The 21,214-nt window shown below is 34.9% G+C and overlaps 1 protein-coding gene and 1 pseudogene across 8 annotated transcripts in view; one reads left to right on the forward strand and one right to left on the reverse strand.

Moving 5' to 3' along the window:
* TBC1D32 (TBC1 domain family member 32) overlaps positions 1 to 12,947 on the reverse strand; it is a 243,140-nt gene extending 230,193 nt beyond the window's left edge. For 3 of the 8 annotated variants that reach the window (XM_074187468.1, XM_074187465.1, XM_074187469.1), the window contains exons 1-2: positions 12,485 to 12,722; positions 855 to 1,016 (exon numbers count right to left, since the gene is read on the reverse strand). In XM_074187468.1, coding sequence (XP_074043569.1) covers positions 855 to 1,016; positions 12,485 to 12,654 — 332 coding nt within the window. In that variant the 5' untranslated portion in view covers positions 12,655 to 12,722. Of the gene's footprint in view, positions 1 to 854; positions 1,017 to 12,484; positions 12,723 to 12,794 lie in introns of those variants that run through there. The other 5 variants (XM_074187473.1, XM_074187474.1, XM_074187466.1 and 2 more) reach the window with 4 other exon arrangements.
* Positions 12,948 to 12,963: 16 nt separating this feature from the next.
* On the forward strand, positions 12,964 to 20,807 carry LOC141489369 (large ribosomal subunit protein eL42-like; annotated as a pseudogene).
* Positions 20,808 to 21,214: the final 407 nt, after the last annotated feature.

Genomic DNA, 21,214 nt, shown 5'->3' on the forward strand with positions numbered 1-21,214 from the left:
GCCACAGACCCTGCTCTCCAAGTTGCGGGGAGAGGGATGGGAAGAGGAAGATGAGCCACATCACTGTTCCTGCTAACTCCTAAACTTCTTCATTTTTTACTTTTCCACTCTGAGTCTCTCTCCCTGGGAACAGCACTTCTTAGTCTGCATTGAATCCAAGAAATGTGCTGTAGGTGACAAAGTTACTAGTTTGAATCTAACTCCCACTTTCCCCATCCATCTCCAAATAACACCATTTATGCTAGTAGTTTGGCACAGAAATATGTTCTCTTATTTTTTTCTCAACTTATTAAAAAAAAATCTTGCCTATACAAAATAAGGTTACTGAGAACAAGACCATACTATATTGACTCTGTGTTCCTGATAGCTCTCAGGATCAGATTGGGCACACCTTAGCTAATCAAAAGTTCCCATTCATTTGTGGACTAGAATCCACATTAGGGTTTTGTAGAATGTCTAAGTGGAGGAAAAGCACTTTTCATGACTATCTTTTGCAAACTAAAAATGGGGACATAGTGTTTGTTATAAATGAATTTTCTTTCTCAAAGTTTTTCTAAAACAAAGAAAAGAAAATCTATAAGCCAACAAAATTACTATCAGCTATAAAATGGACATAGAAAGTCAACAGTTATGCTGTTGTTGCCTTTAGTAATTAAATATGAAATGATAAAATCTTTATTGAAACTGTCACTGAAGGAGTTGAAAATGGATGATCAATTCTTTCTATGTGAAGAGTATTCATTTATTTCATAGCTAAAAATCCTTGGTTGTCTATATTTATAAGTGAAATTGAACATAATTATGTTTGCAAATGACAACAAATGCCTTTAAAACATTAACGTAAGCATACTCACTCTTTAGATTCCTGGGTTACTTTAGTAACATGTTGAACAAGAGTATCATAGCCAGGTCCTTCACCTTGATTCTGTTCTGAGGTACATTTTTCCATTTCTTCTTCAATCATAGCCCCCAGAGTATTGTATATATATTGTCTAAGATATTTCACAAATTCATAGCTGAAAAAAATTAAAAATAAAACAGCTCTATTTCACATGATTTATGCCTTTTTTAAAAAAAAAATCATCATTTTAAAGTTATAAAGGGTCCAATTTTATTTTACTTCAAGATTTCAGTCCCAATAATTTACTAGACCACATGAGGAATTATATAAAAAAGCTGGCTTCAGAGTCAGCAAAATCTGGGTTCAAATCTTGATTCTCTGTGTGACCCTGGACAAGTCACTTAAACTTTCAATCATCAGGCAATTCTCTTAAAACCATAAAAAATTATAAGAGAAGTTGCCAACTTGCATTGGTGAGAATATTTTCTGATGCACAGATAGTGACATTAAGTAAAGCACAGGATTAGTCCTTATCACCTCACAATGTTAGGCAAGAATATAGTTTAATCATATGGTGGTTTTTTGTTATGAAGTTCTTTCATATTTATTATCTCTTTTGATATTAGGAGGATGTTGAGGAAATTAAAAATTTTAAACTAAACCATTTTACAGAAATGATCCTTTAAAGATAAAGAATTGAAAGAACGTAATTTCAGAAACCAAAAAAATGTTTTCAGAAGTTTTCATATTATTAATCTATCCTATGTTAAATTTGCACTAGATGAAAAAATATTTTATTCAATGTTTTCAGGATTTTTCAAATACATGAAAACAAAAGGAATGGAACAGAGTTAAAACACTAAGCAGCATGAGAGATGATAAAGAAAACAAGAAATAGGGGTGGCCAGGTGGCGCAGTGGATAAAAGTACCAGCCCTGGAGTCAGGAGTACCTGGGTTCAAATCTGGTCTCAGACACTTAATAATTACCTAGCTGTGTGGCCTTGGGCAGGCCACTTAACCCCAATGCCTTGAAAAATCTAAAAAAAAAAGAAAGAAAGAAAGAAAACAAGAAATGCTTAAGACTAGAAAATCAGTGAGCATAATGAGATGAAAAGATTTCTATACATAATTTAAACTAAGATTTAAAATTTTTTCAGCAGTGGTGGTGGTGACAGACCTGATTTGTTTTTGTTTTTGTTGTCTTGTTTCTTTAGACAGTGAAGGGAAATTTCAATGTGGAAAATCCATCTAGCAAAGCAGATCAACAAATCTCATCACTTTTGGACTTTGAGAGTTGCCTGGGTACCAGGCAGGGTACCTTCAGATTAAGTGACTAATCTACAGTCACACAACCAGTATGAGACAAATGTAGAACTTGAACCTAGGTCTTCTCAATGTCAAGATTAGCCCTCTAACCACTATGGCACATGGTTCCTCATCATATGGAATACACATGAGGATAGACTGCACCTTGGCCAACTCCATAGGTGCATATTCTGTCTGGGGCATTTCTCATGAAGGACTGAGTTGTGTGCCTTGTCTAAGACATTTAACTGAGAAATAAAAAAGACATTAAAGATCTTACATTTGAATTTGTTTTATTTAAGGAGATTTTATTGTAATTTTTCCTAAAATAAAAAGATATTTAATAGATTATTAGAAATTGATAGCTGAAGCTACACTCAAAAAATATTTTAGTGCTATCTGTGATTTGGGGCAAGTGATTTACATTCTCTGCAATTCAAATGACATCAAAGGTCCTCATACGCCACACTCTGACCCTGAATCTCTGGGAATAGAAGGATAGAAATTTTCTTTCCTTTCTTTTCCTTACTTGGAAAGGGACAGATTAAGACCCATCACTTGCATTTGTCCCAGGTACCATTATTTTCCTAGTGCCCATGGCTTAGATAACAATGTTATCTTTAATATCTTTTTTCTCCCTATGTCCCCCACATTTAATTAGTCCCAAACTCTTGCAGATTCTTGCTTCAGATTGTGTCTTCAATTTATCACTGAGATTAGTACAACATTAAAAAAAAACAGTAGACAGTGTCAGAAGACTCAGTTACTAATTCTGCATTTCCTTTTCTTCATCTATAAAACAAAAGAATTGGCTTAAAGTCATTTCTAGATCTAAATTTTGATTTTCCATGTACACTGCCACCACCACCCTTGGTCAAAATATTTATCTCTTAATTCTCTCTAACTTTTCTTTCCATCATCTGTATTTTGTAGGTAGATTAATTCTTCTAAATAAGGAAAGTGCTAATGCCCGAAAGAACCTCTTGTGATTCTAAAGTCCACTTTCTTTAACCTGACATTCAAAAGTCCTACCATAAATTAATCCCATTTGAAACACTCAACATGGATCATTTGCTTCAGAATCCCCAGTTCTCTATCTGATCTAAACCCTTGAGATACTCACGATTTTGCAATAATTTAAAGTACCTTTATTCATTCAATATGAAATGTTTAATGAGTACTTAATTTGTACAAGAATCTGCAATGGACACTTTGTAGAAGCAGGTAAAATAAGATATGCATAATTAACTACAAAACAAGGAAGAAGGTGAATATGCAAAAAGACAATTGTTAACTGCTTATGAGAATTTCAGGAAATATGGAAATCTGTAAGGGTTTAATGGAGATGGAATATGAACAAGACCCTGAGCAAGTACTGAACAAGGAAGAGCTGACATTAGTAAAGGAAGAAATATAGCAGGTCAAATAATCTATTTTAGATTTTTACCATACAAAGCCCCAGTCCCATATGAAAGAAAATGTTATGACCTACCTTTAAATCTAAAATTCATGGTAAACCAAACTAAAACAATTTAAAATAAACTAGTTCAATTGAAACATTTCAGAAATTATGGATAAGTAACAAATGGGTTGCAATAAATAAATGCATGAAAAATCTAAAGTAAAATTTTTAATTTCAATTTTTTAACAAATTTATTTTAACAAATAAATTTTTTAGAATGAGAGAGAGATCTAGAAGTAAATTTCCCAATTCCATATCAACTCCAAAATTCCATTATTTTACAACTAAGACCTACTCAAATCAAATCACTTACCCAAGATCACACAAATGACAAAGCCAGGATTAAAATCAAGATCCCCTAATTCCCAATCTAATACTTTTCCACTGTAACATAGGCTCCTTGTACTTTCAGACCTTCATATCTCAATTGCAATGTCTATGATTTTAGCCATGCTGTTATCTACAGTTGGAAGCTATTTGGCTATCTGCCACCTATTGTTAAAATAGGCCTTACAGTTTAAACTAAAACTTTGACTCAAGACCTCAGTCTAAAAAGAACTTTTCCAAACATGAATTCCTACTGTACTTGAGTTCCTATAAAACAACCCAGTACTTAAATCCCATGGGTTGTCTATTCTTTGAACAGTTAGACATTTCAGTACCTCAATGGCAAAAAAATAAATTAAATTAAAAATTTATTTCTTTTGATTCTTCACAAAACTCATAGATACTGCAAGTGTTTAAAAATCCTGAACAAATGTTGGATTACTTGATCACAAAATTTAGTTTTGTAATTTCTCAAATAAGCTTAGTAATTGTTCATTAAATAAAAAGAACTATAATAATGCTTGGATACATATACAAAATAGAAAGGTTTAAGTTCAAGCAGGAAAAAAACTAAATAAAAAAATCAGGTTGGTGATGTTCATGGTAAGAACATGAATTGGGGGGCGGCTAGGTGGCGTAGTGGATAAAGCACGGGCCCTGGAGTCAGGAGTACCTGGGTTCAAATCTAGTCTCAGGCACTTAATAATTACCTAGCTGTGTGACCTTGGGCAAGCCACTTAACCCCGTTTGCCTTGCAAAAAAACGTTAAAAAAAAAAAAAGAACATGAATTGGATTGGGGTGGTGGGGCTTACTAAGTCACTAGCCTCACTTTCTCTGCCAGAACTTCTGGATCCAGTGGCCAGATCTGAATTTGAGGCAATCAGGGTTAAGTGACTTGCCTAAGGTCACACTATTAATAAGTGTCAAGTGTCTGAGGCTGGATTTGAATTCCTGTCCTCCTGAATCCAAGGCCAGTATTCACTTATGCCACCCAGAAATACAAATAAATAAATAAATAAATAATGGGCAGATCATAAGAAATGAATTATATACAAGTATAAAAAAGTATATGGGTAAAACTATGTCATAATGAGTAGATCACAGAATTAGGTTTTAAGATCTTAGTTCTAATCCTAGCTATTAACTAACTGTGTGATCTTGAGTAAGTCACTAAATTGTTCTAGGTCTCAGCTTCTTCATTTGTAAAAAAAGAGGTTGTAGTTACCAAGATGATTAAATTATTTTTAAACTCAAAAATGCTATTCCAAGATCAGTCTGGATTATGGTATTTCAGAAATCTAAACTTTATCATTAGACAGGGGAAAACAGAAAAATTTAAGGAATTATTTTAGCATTACAAAAACCACTAACCCTTGTTTGAAAAAAATCCATTTCTATCAAGAGAATTAAAATTCCATGACACAATTCCATTCTACAAATAATATAACTACTATAACTCACTTATGACCTCTAGCTTTAAACATCTGCAATGAAATGGGAAAATAGCAAACAATTCACAGGTAAGAGATGGAAAATAACTAAAGTCAATTCCATGTCAAATCCAACTCTTCATTTTATACATGAGACAATTAAGACCTAATGAAGTCAAGTCATTAGCCCAAAGTCACACAGCAACTGGCTAAGACATGATTAAAATGTGGTCTTCCTAATTCTAAATGTGATGCTTTTTCACAGTACCACAGTCTCCTCCATTTTTGAAAACACCTATACAGACTGCCAATATTTTTTCAAGTAACCACCTTTATTCTGAAAGTTTGCTATTTTTAACATATATCCACCATTCTAGAATATGAATATCTTTTTTATTTTATTCTTGTTGGGAGTCACTCTAAACTTAAATCTTCTTAAAATGAAAACATTGATAAAGTTGTAGAGCTCAAAATGTATAAAGGAAGTTTTCAAATTACAGAGATTACAAATTATTACTAGGATAATACACCATGATCAGGTAGGATTTATACCAGGTATTTAGGGATGTCTCAATATTAGGAAAACACTTGACATAATTGACCATATCAATAACAAAATTTACAGAAATAATGATAATCTCAATAGATTCTGAAAAAGTCTTTGACAACATATAGCACCCATTTCAAATGAAAAACAATGAAAAGAACAGGAATAAATGGAGTTTTCCTTGAACTGATTAGCAGTAATCTATCTAAAACCATCAACAAGCATGGTATGAATTGGGGATAATTTCCAATAAGATAAGGGGAGAACAAAAATGCTCTTTTATCACCACTATTATTCATTGTTGTATATAGAAATGTTAGTTTTATCAAGAAAAAGAAATTGAAGGAATCAGAATATAGGCAGTGAGGAAATAAAATTTTCACTCTTTACAGATGATATGATAATTAAACTTAGAGAATCCTAGAAATTCAACTAAAAAACTACTTGAAAAATTAACTTAAGCAAAGCCACAGGATATAAAATAAACCCACATACATCATCAGAATTTTTAGGTGCAACGAGCAAAGCATAAGAGCAAGAGACAGAAAGAGAAATTGCATTTGAAGTAACTGCAGATAACATATAACACCTGGGAACCTACCTCTTAAGGTAAACCCAGAAATTATATCAACACAATTACAAAATACTTCTCACCCAAATAAAGTCAGATCTAAACAACTGGAAAAATGTCAATTGCTCACGGTTAGGCCACGCTAATAAAATAAAAATGAGAATGATACCCATAGTAAATAACTTATTCAGTACCACACCAATCAATCTACCAAAAATAATTTAATAGAGCTATAGTAACAAAATTCATCTGGAGCAACAAAAGGTCAAGCTTATCAAGGGAATTAATAGAACAAAATGCAAAGAAAAGTGGATGAGCTGTACCAGATCTAAAATTACATTATAAAGTAGCAGTCATTGGGGTGGCTACGTGGTGCAGTGGATAGAGCACGGGCCCTGAAGTCAGGAGTACCTGAGTTCAAATCCGAGTCTCAGACACTTAATAATTGCCTGTGTGACCTTGGGCAAGTCACTTAACACCATTGCCTTAAAATAAAAAAAAGTAAAAAATAAAAAATTAGAAGTCATCAAAACTGTTTTTTATTAATAAGAAATGGAATGGTGGAGCAATGTATTAGATTAAGTATGAAAGAAACAATAGCAAATGACTACAATAATTTACTGTTTGAGAAACCCAGACATTAACTTTTGGGATAAGAAGTCTCTTTTTGACAAAACTGTTAGGAAAACTGCAAAATAGTATGGCAAAAACTAGACACAGGCCCATATCTCATATCCTATACCAAAATAAGGTTGAAATGAATATAGAATTTAGACATAAAGCGTGATATTATAGATTAATTAAAGAGAACAACAAATAATCTATCTCTCGAATCTATGGAGTGGGGAGAAGTTTAAGACGAAACAAGAGATAGAGAACATTATAAAATGCAAAATGGATGATTTTGACTATATTAAATTTAAAAGATTTTGCACGAACAAAACTAATACAGCCAAGATTAGAAGAAATGCAGAAAGCTGGGGAAAAATGTTTCTGATAAAGGTCTCATTTCTAAAATAAAGAGGACTGAATCAAATTTATAAGATTATAAGGCATTTTTCACTAGACAAATGGTCAACGAATATAAAGAGGCAGTTTTCAGATGAAAAAATTACAAGTTATCTATAGTTTTATGAAAAAATACTCCAAATGATTGTTTAGGAAAAATGCAAATTAGAACTCTAAGGCACCATGTCAGACCTATAAGTTTGACTAAGATAATAAAAAATGAAAATGATCCATGATGGAAAGGATGTAGGAAAACTGGGACTAGGACTAATGTACTACAACTGGCAATAAAACTGCAAACCCTTTGATCCAGTAATACCAATACTAGGTCTCTATTCAAAAGAAATAAAAAATGGGAAAGGACCCACACCTACAAAATACTTATAACAGTCTTTGTAGAGGCAAAGAATTGGAAATTGAGGGGATGTCCATCAATTGGAGAATGGCTGAACAAGTTACAGTATAAAGCTTCTTATGGAGGACTACTGTTCTGTAAGAAATCATGAGTGGTCGGACTTTAGAGAAGCACAAACAGACTTGCATGAATTGATGCTGGGTGAAATGAGTAGAATTAGGAGAATATTATACACATCAGCATTTTGAGATGATCAACTATGTTGGACACATCTCCTTTCAGCGGTTCAGTGATCAAGGACCATTTTGAGACTTGATATGGACAATGCCATCCACATCCAAAGAAAAAACCATGGAGTCCGAATGCAGAGCAAATCAATACTATATTCATTTTTCAATTTTTTTTTCTTTCTCATAGGTTTTTTTTCCTTCCCCTTAGTTCTAATTCCTCTTTCGCAACATGACTAGTATTGAAATATGTTAAACACAATTCTACATGTACAACTTTTACCAGATTGCTCACTACCATGGGGAGGGGACAAGGGAGGGTGGCAGAAAAAAAGAAACGCATAAACTTGCAAAGGGATAAATGCTGAAAACTATCTAAGCATGTAATTGAAAAAAAATAATAAACTTATAGGGTAGTTAAAAATATATTATGAAGTATGCAAATTATTTTGTCATATTGGAAACTGTTAAAACTATGATGGCACTTTTAAAAGGGTCAACAGTTGAAATCTGGAGTATTTTGTTTATGCTTTTTAATAATGTTTTTAACAAGTACTCTTGACTCAAAACAATACATAGAAAGTCTTTTAAGATCTCTTTAACAGCTAGATCTAATTATCCTAATTTATATATACTAGACTGTTTATCTCACATCCCAAAAACTATGGGTCTGTGCATTGTTTTTTAATCTTAAAACAATAATGTTATCATTTTTAACTCACCCTTATGTATATTTTTCCCTGCCTCCCATACTTCTACATACTTTCATTTTTATAGCTTTTCATTTTCTTCCTAAGTATAACATGGAATTATCCAAACATATTTACTTTTCAAACTATTTACCCAAAAAAGATAAATTGCAATGTTTCCAAAAATACTGAGTGCATTTTCTCATAAGCTTTTTCAAAACATTCTTAGAACTTCAGGGAACGTTTGGTCACTCATATGGAATAATCCTCTGACAGGTCTACGAATGAGCGACTTACTAATTTGTCCATGTAAAAATGAGACTTAATGAACAATTTTAAGCCCATCCTCTTGTTCTTTCTTGTGTGCTATTTATAATGGTCAAGTTTCTTGATATTTGCTTAGGAAAATACTACTAAGAATAGTGACATGTCCAAAAGAAGCATTTAATAACTTATTAATTGAATCCATTTTTTTCTATTCCTTCTAAGATTAAACCTAAATTACCTACTTAGGGAATTTTTTTAAAAATGTTATGGTTCTGAACAAATTTTACAATATGTATCTGAATTTATAGATTGATGACTTCAGAAAAATCTATTAGATAATGATCTGAATAGCAAATTTAGTTAATTAACATTTTCAATTCAACAAAAAGAAATGAAAGGAAATGAATCATTAAAATAAAGATGTAATTTTTTTCCCCTACACCAAATTCATAGACCCCCCTGAAATCTATCCATGGAAGTCTTATTAAAAACCTCTGATCCAGAGTTTCATCTCCTAAGGAGATGTGACTTAATTTCATCTCCATGTGATGCAGCCTGTTTCCTCAGGAACCAGAGCTGTGAGAGTTTTGAAAAAAGAAAAATTCTCAACACCCAAGTCCTTGATGCTGTCAAATAACTCAACATAAGAAAGAATTTTATCAGGAGTAATGACATAAAAGAAGAGGTATTACCATCTACTTTGATGCTGCACTCTAAGGATCATGGGACCTTTTCATCTGCCTTGCAACTGAAAACTGTGATATCTATCTTCTCCCTTTTAGTTAGAAAATAGGCTCCTTGAGAGTAAAGGATATGTCAGCTTTTCTATTTGAATATTCAGCACTCAGCACAGTACATTAAATATACTAGGTACTCAATAAATTTCATTCTTACTGAATTTCATTCATTAAGAAGGAAACTATTTTACTATAAGAATATAACTTTTCCAAGCTTAAGATAGGATGGTTATCACTTTTAAAGATATTAGGGATGCAAAACAATGTTTCTCATAATTGTCTATTTAGAAAATGTGCAAATGACAGAGAGATTTCTTGATATAATAGATACCAGCTGTGGAGTTAGGTAGCAAAGCAGATAGAGAGGGTGAATCTGGGTGTCCTGAGTCCAAGTTCTGCTGATAATACATTACTTAGAATATGTGTGACAAAAGACAGATCACTTTCATTGCCCAAGGCAGCTAATTCCATTACTTACAGAGCTGTTACCTATCACATTAAGTGAAAGCACACAGGTAAAGATTCTTCCCTCAAAAAAAAAATCATTAGCATTACATCATAAGTGCCTAAACTGCAATTGGGAAATATTTAATAAAGTAAATAAAAACACAATAGACAGATAATATTACATTTTCAAACTAAATCAATGTTGTCTGCAGTGTACCCTTAAGGTACAAATCAGTGCCCTCCTGCTATCTGAGTCTGAAACTACTATTGTAAAAGATACTAAGCTGTTAGTGAAAGAAACTAAAAATTTTTTAAAGTCAAATTTTATTATAAACACATTTCCATGTAAAAAAAATAAGTTATTTACAGAGTAGAACATTTGAATAGAACATTTGGGAATAGTTTAAAGAGCTAACACTTTAGTTATCCTTCCAAGATAAAATGAAACTGCATGTCTGCAAATTATTAGCTGCTAATAGTCATGTTTTTCTTTAATTTTTATACATATATATGTATATAAATATATCTATGCACATAAATATATCTATGTATATATTTAATATATGTCTTAAAAAGGTTTGTACACAAGCCTCATTAAAAAGATGCTTTATTATATACTTCAATGCACCAAAGTTCACTTTCATAAAAGTAAAATTTCATTTTTAATAGGAGTTAGCAATCCCTAAGTAATTTTTTTACACATTTAAACTTTCACAAATAATTCATAGGGGAAAAAAAGACTCATTCATAAAATGGGCTGCGATGGGTTCTCTCTTTATCTACATTCCAACTGCACAAAAAGTCATTTTAGGCCAAACCAACTACAGACTATCAGGCACAGTAATTTGTGATTACCACCTTGTCCAAAAATAAGGACAAGTTTGCCTCCATCACCTGCTCCACATTTTCCCTAGTTTGCTACACTTTTGAAAATTCCACTAGCTAGACAGTCTTATAACTATGCAAATGCCCCCCAGTAAACATAGCTGGTCAACTGAGAAAGATGGGGAGGGAAGTGAAAGAAGAAGAGGAAAGGTGAGGGGTGGATATGTTTGGAACACAGAGCACACTGAAAGGAAAGAAGAATCTGGAGAATTTTTAAAATAATTAAGGAATCAAAATCAGATTTAAATTACTAAAAAGTTTTCATTCCATTTACAAAAGGCAAGAAGAACCACAAAATTCAAGAGGGCTTGGGTGCAGAAGAAAAGAGGAAAACCTTTTTCTTTTCAAAAATATTTTTCCATACTCAACCCTGAAACCAGGAAAGAAAAAATGTCTTTATTCTCCTTTGATACATTTCACAAGTTCCTAGAAACTCAGTCTCAATCTAGTGCATTCAAAGCTACAGATAAGTTATCAATTGGATAGGACTTTGTAGGTGGGTCTGTAAATACAGCCAGCATTATTCCTATAGAGCTAGTTCTCATAGTTTTGGGATTCAGTAACTCTTTCCCTTTAAAAATTATTGAGGAACCTCCCAAAGAGTTTTTATGTGGTTTTATACTCAACAATATTTACCATTTTAAAAATTAAAACATCTTAGTATTAAGAAAAGCTTAATTGCTGAATGAAAGTGTGTCAGGGACCCCTATCATTACCCCATCTTTAGATCACAATTTGAGAATTTGCAGGCGGTAGACAGAAGTCTAGGATTGGAATCAGGATAACCTGAGCTCAAAATTACTTACTAGTGCATGATCCTAAGCACAATTTCCTCAAATATAATATGGGGAAAATAAAAATATGTGTATCTCTATTTTAAAGGTAGTTACAATGAGTTTACCCTATCTATCTATATATATACATTTTTAAATGCAAACTACCCATATAAATATGCATATGTATATTTAAAGTTAGACTAAGCTCACCCTATCTGTATACATATCTATATACATACTCTATATGTATATGATTTTAAGGTTAGCCTGAGTTCACCTATCTTATATGCATTATATATATAATATACTATTAATATAAATATGTAGTGTATACTCTATATGTATATGATTTTAAGGTTAGCCTGAGTTCACCTATCTTATATGCATTATATATATAATATACTATTAATATAAATATGTAGTGTATATAAATTTTAAAGTTCGACTGAGTTCACCCTGGGGTCCCACCGGGGCCTGGGGCCTTGTCCAGGAGGGAGCGGGGAAAGGCGTAACTGAAGGGAAGCAGAGGAAAGTTTCCTTCCGACTCCTTTCAAGTCCCCACCGATCTGCAGGTCCATTCACTCAAAATATCAAAGGAAGCTTTTTACTTGTGAAAATTTTCATCAGTTTCCTCCAGGTGCAACAGGATCTCCTCGGCGCACTCCAGGGAGGGCGCGCCCGTGATCTTTTCCTTGACACTCTGCAGCAGCTGCCTGAGCATGGCCTGCAGCTGAGCCTCGTCCTCGCTGGAGAACTGGGCCATCTGTGGGGACAACATGGGAGAGCGGAGGGTGTAAAAGCCCAGGGAGCGGGGTCCCCCGCGCTTCACCCCTCCCCCTCCTCCTAGACGCCATCCCGGGGGGCGGGGCCTAGGGGCGGGGCCCACCAGCCTCCTTCCCAGAAATCAAGCCGCCTTACTTTCAGAAGACAGGGACGCCGCAGTTCCCGCCTAGGAGGACGAGGACGACGCAGGCGCCTCCGCCTCTGCCTCTCCCAAAGGCGCAGGACCGGGCTCACACAGCCACATTAGGGGGTAGAGTGAAAAGGAGCAGGTCGGCCCCGTGGGAGGGAGGGCTGCGTTAGCGTAATGACGTCACGTCGGCGAGAACGTCGTCTCCGCCCCCTTTCTTAAGATGGACAACCAGGGAGAGCCAAAGGGAGGGCCGGGGAGGCGGGGCCCTGGGGAGGGAGGCGGGGCCCTGCGGAGGGAGGCGGGGCCCTGGGGAGGGAGGCGGGGCCCTGGGGAGGGAGGCGGGGCCCTGGGGAGGGAGGCGGGGCCCTGGGGAGGGAGGGCGGGAATCTAATGGAAAAGAGGGAATACAAAGGGTGGAAGGGCCTGGAGCCCAAGGAAGCGAATGCGGTGATAGGCAGCGGCTGGCCAATGTGTAATTGTTGACAATAGTTCTTAGGAAAGGAAAAAGAGAAATTAGGAAATGAGGAACATTTTTGTGTGTTATAGATCCCCTGGGCAGCTAGTGAAACTCTTGAACCTTTTCTTAGAATTTGTTCTTAGAATTTCCGCCCTGATCTGGGGTGGTGGAGTGGTTTGCCATTTCCTTCTCCAGCTCATTTTACAGGTGAGGAAACTGAGGCCAACAGAGTGAGGTGACTGGCCCAGGGTCATTGAAGTGGAGTCTGATCTCAGGAAAATGATTCTTCCTGACTTCTGGAAGATGATCTGTCCACCATACCCTCTAGCTGAACCTTTCCTCAGGACAATGTTTTAAAATGCATAAAATTAAACACATGGGATTCTAAAAGAAATCAATTATCATTATTATTAGTTTTATTTGTATGTACATACTCACATGTATACACACAGATTTTTTTTTCAGCTTTTAGACTCCAGATGAGGCAATAAATAAAAAATTGTATTGATTCCTAAATATTAGGCACCCTGAGATACCTGGTGGTATAAATATCAGCATGCAAGGTGGGTTTTCTGCCTTCAAGAAGAGAACTTGCCCTCCAGAGTGGATTTTGTGTTAAATGTCAGCAATGGGGAAGGACAAGCAAGAATTCATTTCTTCAAGCATAAAACTGAAAGAGGTAGATTAGATGATCTTTCTTTCCAATTATAAATCCATATATTAATGGCTTTCAACCTAGGACTTTGTAACTCCAGGCCTCTTAGAATCACATTATAGAATAGAACACGGTACAAAAACCTGAATTGTATAAAATGGAAAGTAACTTCAAAAGGAATACCTTCTATTCCCACTTCTTGACAGTTGCTTTATGTCTGCTCCCTAGCCATTAACCTTATCTTCATCTCCCTTCCAACCTCAACCTTGATTTCTGCCCCTGATTTGCCAGACCAAAATAGATGAGCTTTTGCCTTATCACCCCATTCCAAAGCTTCACACTATTGTTCTCAATCAAAGGAGACATGGACCTCCTTCCCTTCCACCAACTTCCAGCACCAAGCCCTAAAGTCTTGTTTTCTTTCATTTAGAATGTAAGCTTCCTGAAGACAGAGATCCCCTTGTTTACCAGTGTTTGTACCACAAGGTATTGCAGGTACTAAGAGAATTGTGATTTTCATATTGATCAATATGATATATTAATGAATTTAATAATAATCATTTAGTTTCTAGACCTTCTTATCACAGACTCTGGCCTGAATATCCATGAAAACAAAGCAGCCAGAGCAATTCACTTTAAACCTGACAGGGCCTGAATTCTTTCCCTGACCTGTTCTTGATTATGTTAAGTAAAGTTAATCAGAGAACTGTGTATAGCCTGTTCTGTACCCAAGTACCCCAAGACTATACAATCAACATAACCATTCCCACAGGACTCAACAATATTTGTGTTGTCCTACTTGCATGTTCACAATTGCTGTGATTGTTATATTGTCCTACACTGATAGGTTTATCTCCTGAGAAAGGCACTCAAACCTTAAAACTAATGTTTTATAATCCACCTGACCCCTCCTTTCCCATTTATGATTATGTAGTGGTTCCACAACAGTAGGGTGGAGCTCTAAGAATAGGGAAATCCCATGATTTGCAAATTGATTCCTTTCAAAGTAATTAATTAAACTGCTACTTGATTACTGGCACTCTTTCTCTGATCTGCTCTGTTATGCACAGGGGAGAGATTGGCTCAGTAAAACTTCTTTTAATTCTAGGTACATAATACGTTTTAAATACTTAAATTTTTATTTATTAATTGGTATAACTCTACTTACATATACTTCTTTAAGCAAATGAATTCCACATTCATCACATTTACTTTGGTACTTTTAAAGGGGCTTGATGTTAGTAAATCAACATCTTGAGAGTATTCTGTAGAGACAATATGCTCCTGCCTTAAATAGAATCATTCAATTAATCAACACATCTTTATTAAGTACCTAATACTTACCAAAGAATATGTTAGACTCTGGGGATACAAACACAGAAATAAAAGAGTCCTTACTCTCAAGGGGGAGATGATAATTCTATATATAAGTTTATATTATATGTAAAACAAAAGTAAGCTATTCAGTGGAGGCAAGTGAGTATGAAAAGCCTCAAGTAAAGAGTAACATGTAATCTAGGTTATAAACGAAACTAAAGATTTTAAGAGTTGGAAATAAGGAAGGAGTGATTCCAGACAGGGGAGTAAGTTTATACAAAGACATGAAGACAGGAGATGAAATTTGGATAATATATCTCCCCCCAAAATATCTCCCTCAAAAGATTACTCCTTACCCTTCCTCTACCCAAAAGATATTTGATAAATATGTGGGGATACTGAAAATACATTTTTGACAAACAACATCATTGTTCACAAAATTACATTTAATACTGAGGATTGAATACCAAACACATCAAAACCTGTGGAATTGACCATATCTTAGAGCAAAGGTGTTGAATGCAATCCACTGCAGCATATCACTTACTACTCAACCAAATTAAAATGCAATTAGGAAATTTTATTAAAATAGAATATAGATAATGTTAATTTGTGATTTGCTATGTCAGTACTCCCCCTGAAAATATCTTTTTTACTATTTGAGCTTGACATAATTTTCTTAAGAGACCAGAAAACCATGATTATCAATTTGGAATTCTTCTTAGAATGAGGAGGTTCTGATCATTTATTCAATAACTTACTTAAATTAAAAATCACAATCAATACTGTATGAAAAGCAAGATTAAAGATAAAAAGAAAACTCTGACAAATCACTACATAAATCCATTTGACCTATGTAAAAAAAAAGTGGGAAATTAATAAAGGAAAAGACATAAAGATAAGCTATCATTTGCTTCAGAAATTAGAAGTTGCCACAACATGGAATAAGCACCAAATAGTCCAGAAACCATTTCAAATAACTAACCCTTGATCTTGTAAAGTTGTTAGACACAGCAATCAAATATAATACCAGAATCTCAAAATCTAAAAATCTGAAGACACAAGACAATCCATTCCAACCACTATTGTATCAAAAAGATCTCCAGCATCCCCTGAGTGATCAATTATTAACACTACCTAAAGGTCATCATTGTGGAGGAAAGATCTTTCAATGCCAATTCTAAAATTGGCATTAAAATATATATTTAGGTATTTTGAACATTGATGAGAAACTTCATAACATGTATTTGGAAAAATAAAATATCAACTAAAAAAATAGGTAGTCATGAAAAACCTTACTGCAATAATCATGTTGTAAAAGTAAACATAACCTCCCCCCAAAAATAAAGAGACCTCAAAAAATAAAGTGAAAAAATGTTTCAAAAAAGTCACTGAAATCATAGATACATCAAAACATTAATCAAAGACTGCCTCCAAATCATTCTCTCTGAATACTTGACCCTCCTCTCATTCCATAGTATTTTTCAGCCTTTCTTATGGGATCTTTGTGGTAGGGGTCTACTAGACTGCCTGGTATGTGGAAATAGTGACTTGGTCAGTTCTAAAGTACTTGAAGAGCACTAGGACTGGAAGTTACAAGACATATGATCTTGTCCCTCCATCTGCAATAACTCACCAAGTTGCCAAGTTACTTTAACCCACTGGTTCAAATTTACTCACCTATTAAACAAACACAGTTGAATATATTATATTAATGAACCTTTCTCATTCATCCTCCTCCCTACAATTTCTCCTTCCTGCTTCCATGAAATCCTAGTTTTATACTCTGATACCAAAAAGAAACCTAATGCACTTGACAGCCCTTCGAATTTTCATATTCCCTTTAAGTCTTCTCTATTGTCTTAATACAGTCAGTTCTTTTCTAAGACATGGTTTCCCATCTCTTTACCATCCTGTTTACCTCCCTTTGGATATATTTGGGCTTCTCTAAGTATTTCCTAGTTGCCTTGCCAGAGCAGCAGATAACAAAATTATTACTTTCTTTATATTGGACACTGCACTTTTCTCAATGCCATCTAGAGTATGGATGGGGAGTGGGTAGAGGAAGTTGAAGTGATATCTGCCTTCATTTTGAATATATAATCCACTAAAAGCTCCTAGAACTTTTTCACATGAATACCTCTTCAATTCTTTACTTGATTTTTGGATAATGATTTTCTTTGGGGCGGGGGGGGGGGGGTGTTTACAAGGCAATGGTGTTAAGTGACTTGGCCATGGTCACACAGCCAGGTCATTATTAAGTGTCTGAGGCAGGATTAGGTCCTCCCAATTCCAGGGTATGTGCTCTATCTACTGCACTACCTAGCTGCCCCCTTGATACTGATTTTTTAACCCCACCATAAGATATTCTATTTACCTATATAAAATTTCATATTTTTTAATTCATCATAATATACTGGTATGAGGGATATTTTTGGAGCCTGATGGTCCACTCAACATATTAGTAATTTCTTCTAGTTTTGTGGCATGTACAAATTTAATAAGCATGGTATCCATTACTTCTTTCAAATCACTGATTAAAAAAATAATTACACTTAAAAGGGAGTCAATGTGAAAAAAATTGAAAAGATCAATTACACTAGAGCTACCCCATTTATGATCCAAAAGCATAGTCCCAGATGTATTGCATGAGAAAGTAAACATGTTATCAAATTTTTAAAGAATGGATTTAATCCCCTGACTACACTAGATATTTCCAAGAATTATTGGCATTTTCTAAAAAGGCATCAATCAACTTTATTAGATTTTTCACCTCATTACCTCATTGTCTTTAAGTGATGTTTCTGTAAAAAAGTGATAGCGTGACATCTTGTAAGGAGAAGGGCCATGAGTTCTTCTTCCCCTCTGAGACCATATGGACTCTGAGAAATGGATCTGAGACCATATGGACTCCGAAAAATGGATCTGGGTACATTCCAAATTCAAGGAATCTTTTGATTTGAGACAAGACTCAGCAATTCAAAAGTCAGATACCAGGCAAAGTACAGATGTTACCTAGAGAGCACAAATCATTATCTCTATTAGTAACCTTTGGTATCCTAGTCCAATGGAGAACTCATCAGAAAGCAGCAGTTCTTGTAAAGTCAATGCTATGTAGGAAGTGAAATGTTTTGAGCCTAATTCTACTCTTAACCTAATTCTGCTTGTAACCCTAATTCTACTCTTAACTCAATCCCACAAGGTTAAGTTGTATAGAGGTGAATTATGTCCCCAGAAATGTTTGTAATGTTTGTTCTTCAAACTAAAAATAATTTTTTAAAAGTCAGTTAATGTTAAATGCTTAAATGGAATTAGAGTGATAGTCACTGCCTCATTAAAACTGAAAGTAAAGTGAGTCTAGGTTTAGCTGATGACAGAAAAAAGAGACATTTCCAGGTCTCTCAGGGTATCTTCTGAGAATCCTGAGGGTAGGTATGTCTAGAAGGACTGTCCCTAAAGAGTGGGGTCAGAAAATTCATAATATATGCTTTATTATTTTTTTTTAAATCCCAGACCTGGGGCTGAGATTGTTTGAATTTGCTCCCTTTAACATGTTAAAGGATTTACAGAAAGTTCAGGAAGAATATTGGGTTTAAGTAAACTTTGAAAGGACTCAACTTTCCTCCACAACCCTGCATATTTCCTCCTTCCAACCTATCCTCAAGATTAGGGATCTATTTGAATATTTCCAAAGGGTTAACTTCAAAAACTGATGTCTATCCCTTTAAGAAGGTTTCAAAAAACACAATTTTGAACTATACGGTTCTTAAAGGAGACCCCCACGTAAAGAAAGTAATAAATGAATGAAAGATCATTAAAAAATTATAGGACATTATCATTCTTTAAGACTAGGGTTTAAATTGTGATATATGTATATGATGAAACACTATTGTTCTATAAGAAATCATGAGGGATGGGATTTCAGAAAAGCCTGAAAAGACTTGCATGAATTGATATGGAGTGGAGCAGAGCCAGAACATTGTATGCACTAACAAGATGGTATGATGATCACTTATTCTGGACTGGTTCATTTTAGCAGCATAATAATTAAAGACAATTTGAAAAGATTTATGATGAAAAATACCATCCATAATCCCAAAGCTTATTATCTTCAATTTTTAAAAGTTGTCTTATGTATTATATCATGCTTTTTCCCATCTAATGTTTTCTTTCTTCCATTCAGATTTGATTCTTCTCTAACAACATGATCAGTGTGGATCTATTTTTAGCATGGTTATAAATGTAGAACCTATATCAGCTTGCTTCTGTCAGGGGAAGGGCAGAGGGAAGAGAAGGAGGGAAAAAATGTAAAATTCAAAACCTTGTAAAAAAAAGATTGGTAAAAATTACCCTTGCATATAGATGGAAAAAAATAAATAAAATATTTTTAAAAGACTTACTATGTTCTCACCATTGTGCTAAGAATTCCAGGCTTTAATACCATCCCAGAGTTCAGGATTTATATGATTTTAAAAATTATGTTCTTATTTTTCTTACTCTTTTCTTTTTCTTGGGCCTGATTATCTTAATCAAGCATGTTTATTTAAACACGTTTTTCCTAAAAAATTCACTCAGATTCCAATCTGAAATTAAAGCTAGCTATAGCTATATTAAAAAAAAATGCTCTAAATCAATAGTGATTAGAGGAATGCAACTTAAAACAACTATGAGGTATCACCTCACACCTACCAGAGCAGCTAAAATAGCAGAAAAGGAAAATGATCAATGTTGGAGAGAATGTAGGAAAAGTGGGACTATAGTGAAATCTTGGTAAAGATGTGAACTAATCCAATCCTACTAAAGAGCAATAAAACCATATACTCTGATCCAGCACCTAACCACTATTAGGTCTATATCCCAAAGAGATCATAAAATGGGAGAAAGGAATCATATGTACAAAAATATTTATAGCAGCTCTTTTTAATAGTGGCAAAGAATTGGAAAGTTATAGAATGTCCATCAATTGAAGAAAGGTCAAAGAAATTCTAGCATGTGAATGTAACAGAGTAATATTTTTCTGTAAGAAATCATGAGCTGGAGTGTTCCGCCTCCAGCCCTCGAAGCCGGTCATCTTCTGCAGCTCGTCCTCGTCCTAGGCCGGGCGCTGGCCTCTGAGTGCTCGGCCTAGGGACCCCCTTGGCCTGGCCACAGGAGAGGCCTGGCCACAGGAGGGGCCTGGCCACAGGAGGGACCTGGCCACAGGAGGGGCCTGGTGGAGAGGGCAGAGGCGTCCTTTGGTGAACTTCCCTGAATCTGCAGAACTTTGTGCAAAAAGCGGCACGCCTCAGAAAGTGATGTAGTTCGAGAAAAGCCAGGATTCCCCGAAGGAACTGGGGAAAAGACGAAACCATCGGAAGCAGAGCGGTTGTGGTGGGCAAACAAAGAAAAAGGGGAAAAAAAGGAAAAACAAAAAACAAAAAAGATTGTACTGAGGCTTGACTGTGTGGAACCCAGCTGCAGGTCTAAGAGGAAGCTTGCCATGAAGAGGTTTAAGCATTTTGAACTAGGAGGAGTTAAGAAGAGAAAGGGCCAAGTGATCCAGTTCTGAATTTCATTGTTTTCTTCTTGATAGGGAAAAAACCCATCTCATTCCATCCCTTGGTTTTTGTGTTTTTTGTCTTGGAAAGGAAAAGACTTGAGAAAAAAAAAAAAACCAAGTCTGGTACTATGTGAAGCTGTTCCCATATAGGAATAGTTTTTGAAGATGTGACCGAATGTTGTAATTTAATCATCTACTTAAATGAGATTTATAGAGATTTATAGAGAGAAAATCCAGCTGATCATTCTGGGGCCGGAGCCTCGAGAACTTGGTTGTTAGGACTATGGCTAACATAGTTGCTGACAGCCTGGATTCCTAGGCAGCTTGAAAGTTGAATAAATTCGGAATATAAATCAATTAAAAATCACTAATAAAAATACAGGAATATTTTATTCCTATTATAGACTTTCAGAAAATTAAAAGTACTTAATTCATCACCTTTAGGGGCTGCCCTGTT

Source organism: Macrotis lagotis, chromosome 5 (genome assembly GCF_037893015.1).
Source record: "Macrotis lagotis isolate mMagLag1 chromosome 5, bilby.v1.9.chrom.fasta, whole genome shotgun sequence".
NCBI lineage: Eukaryota > Metazoa > Chordata > Mammalia > Peramelemorphia > Peramelidae > Macrotis > Macrotis lagotis.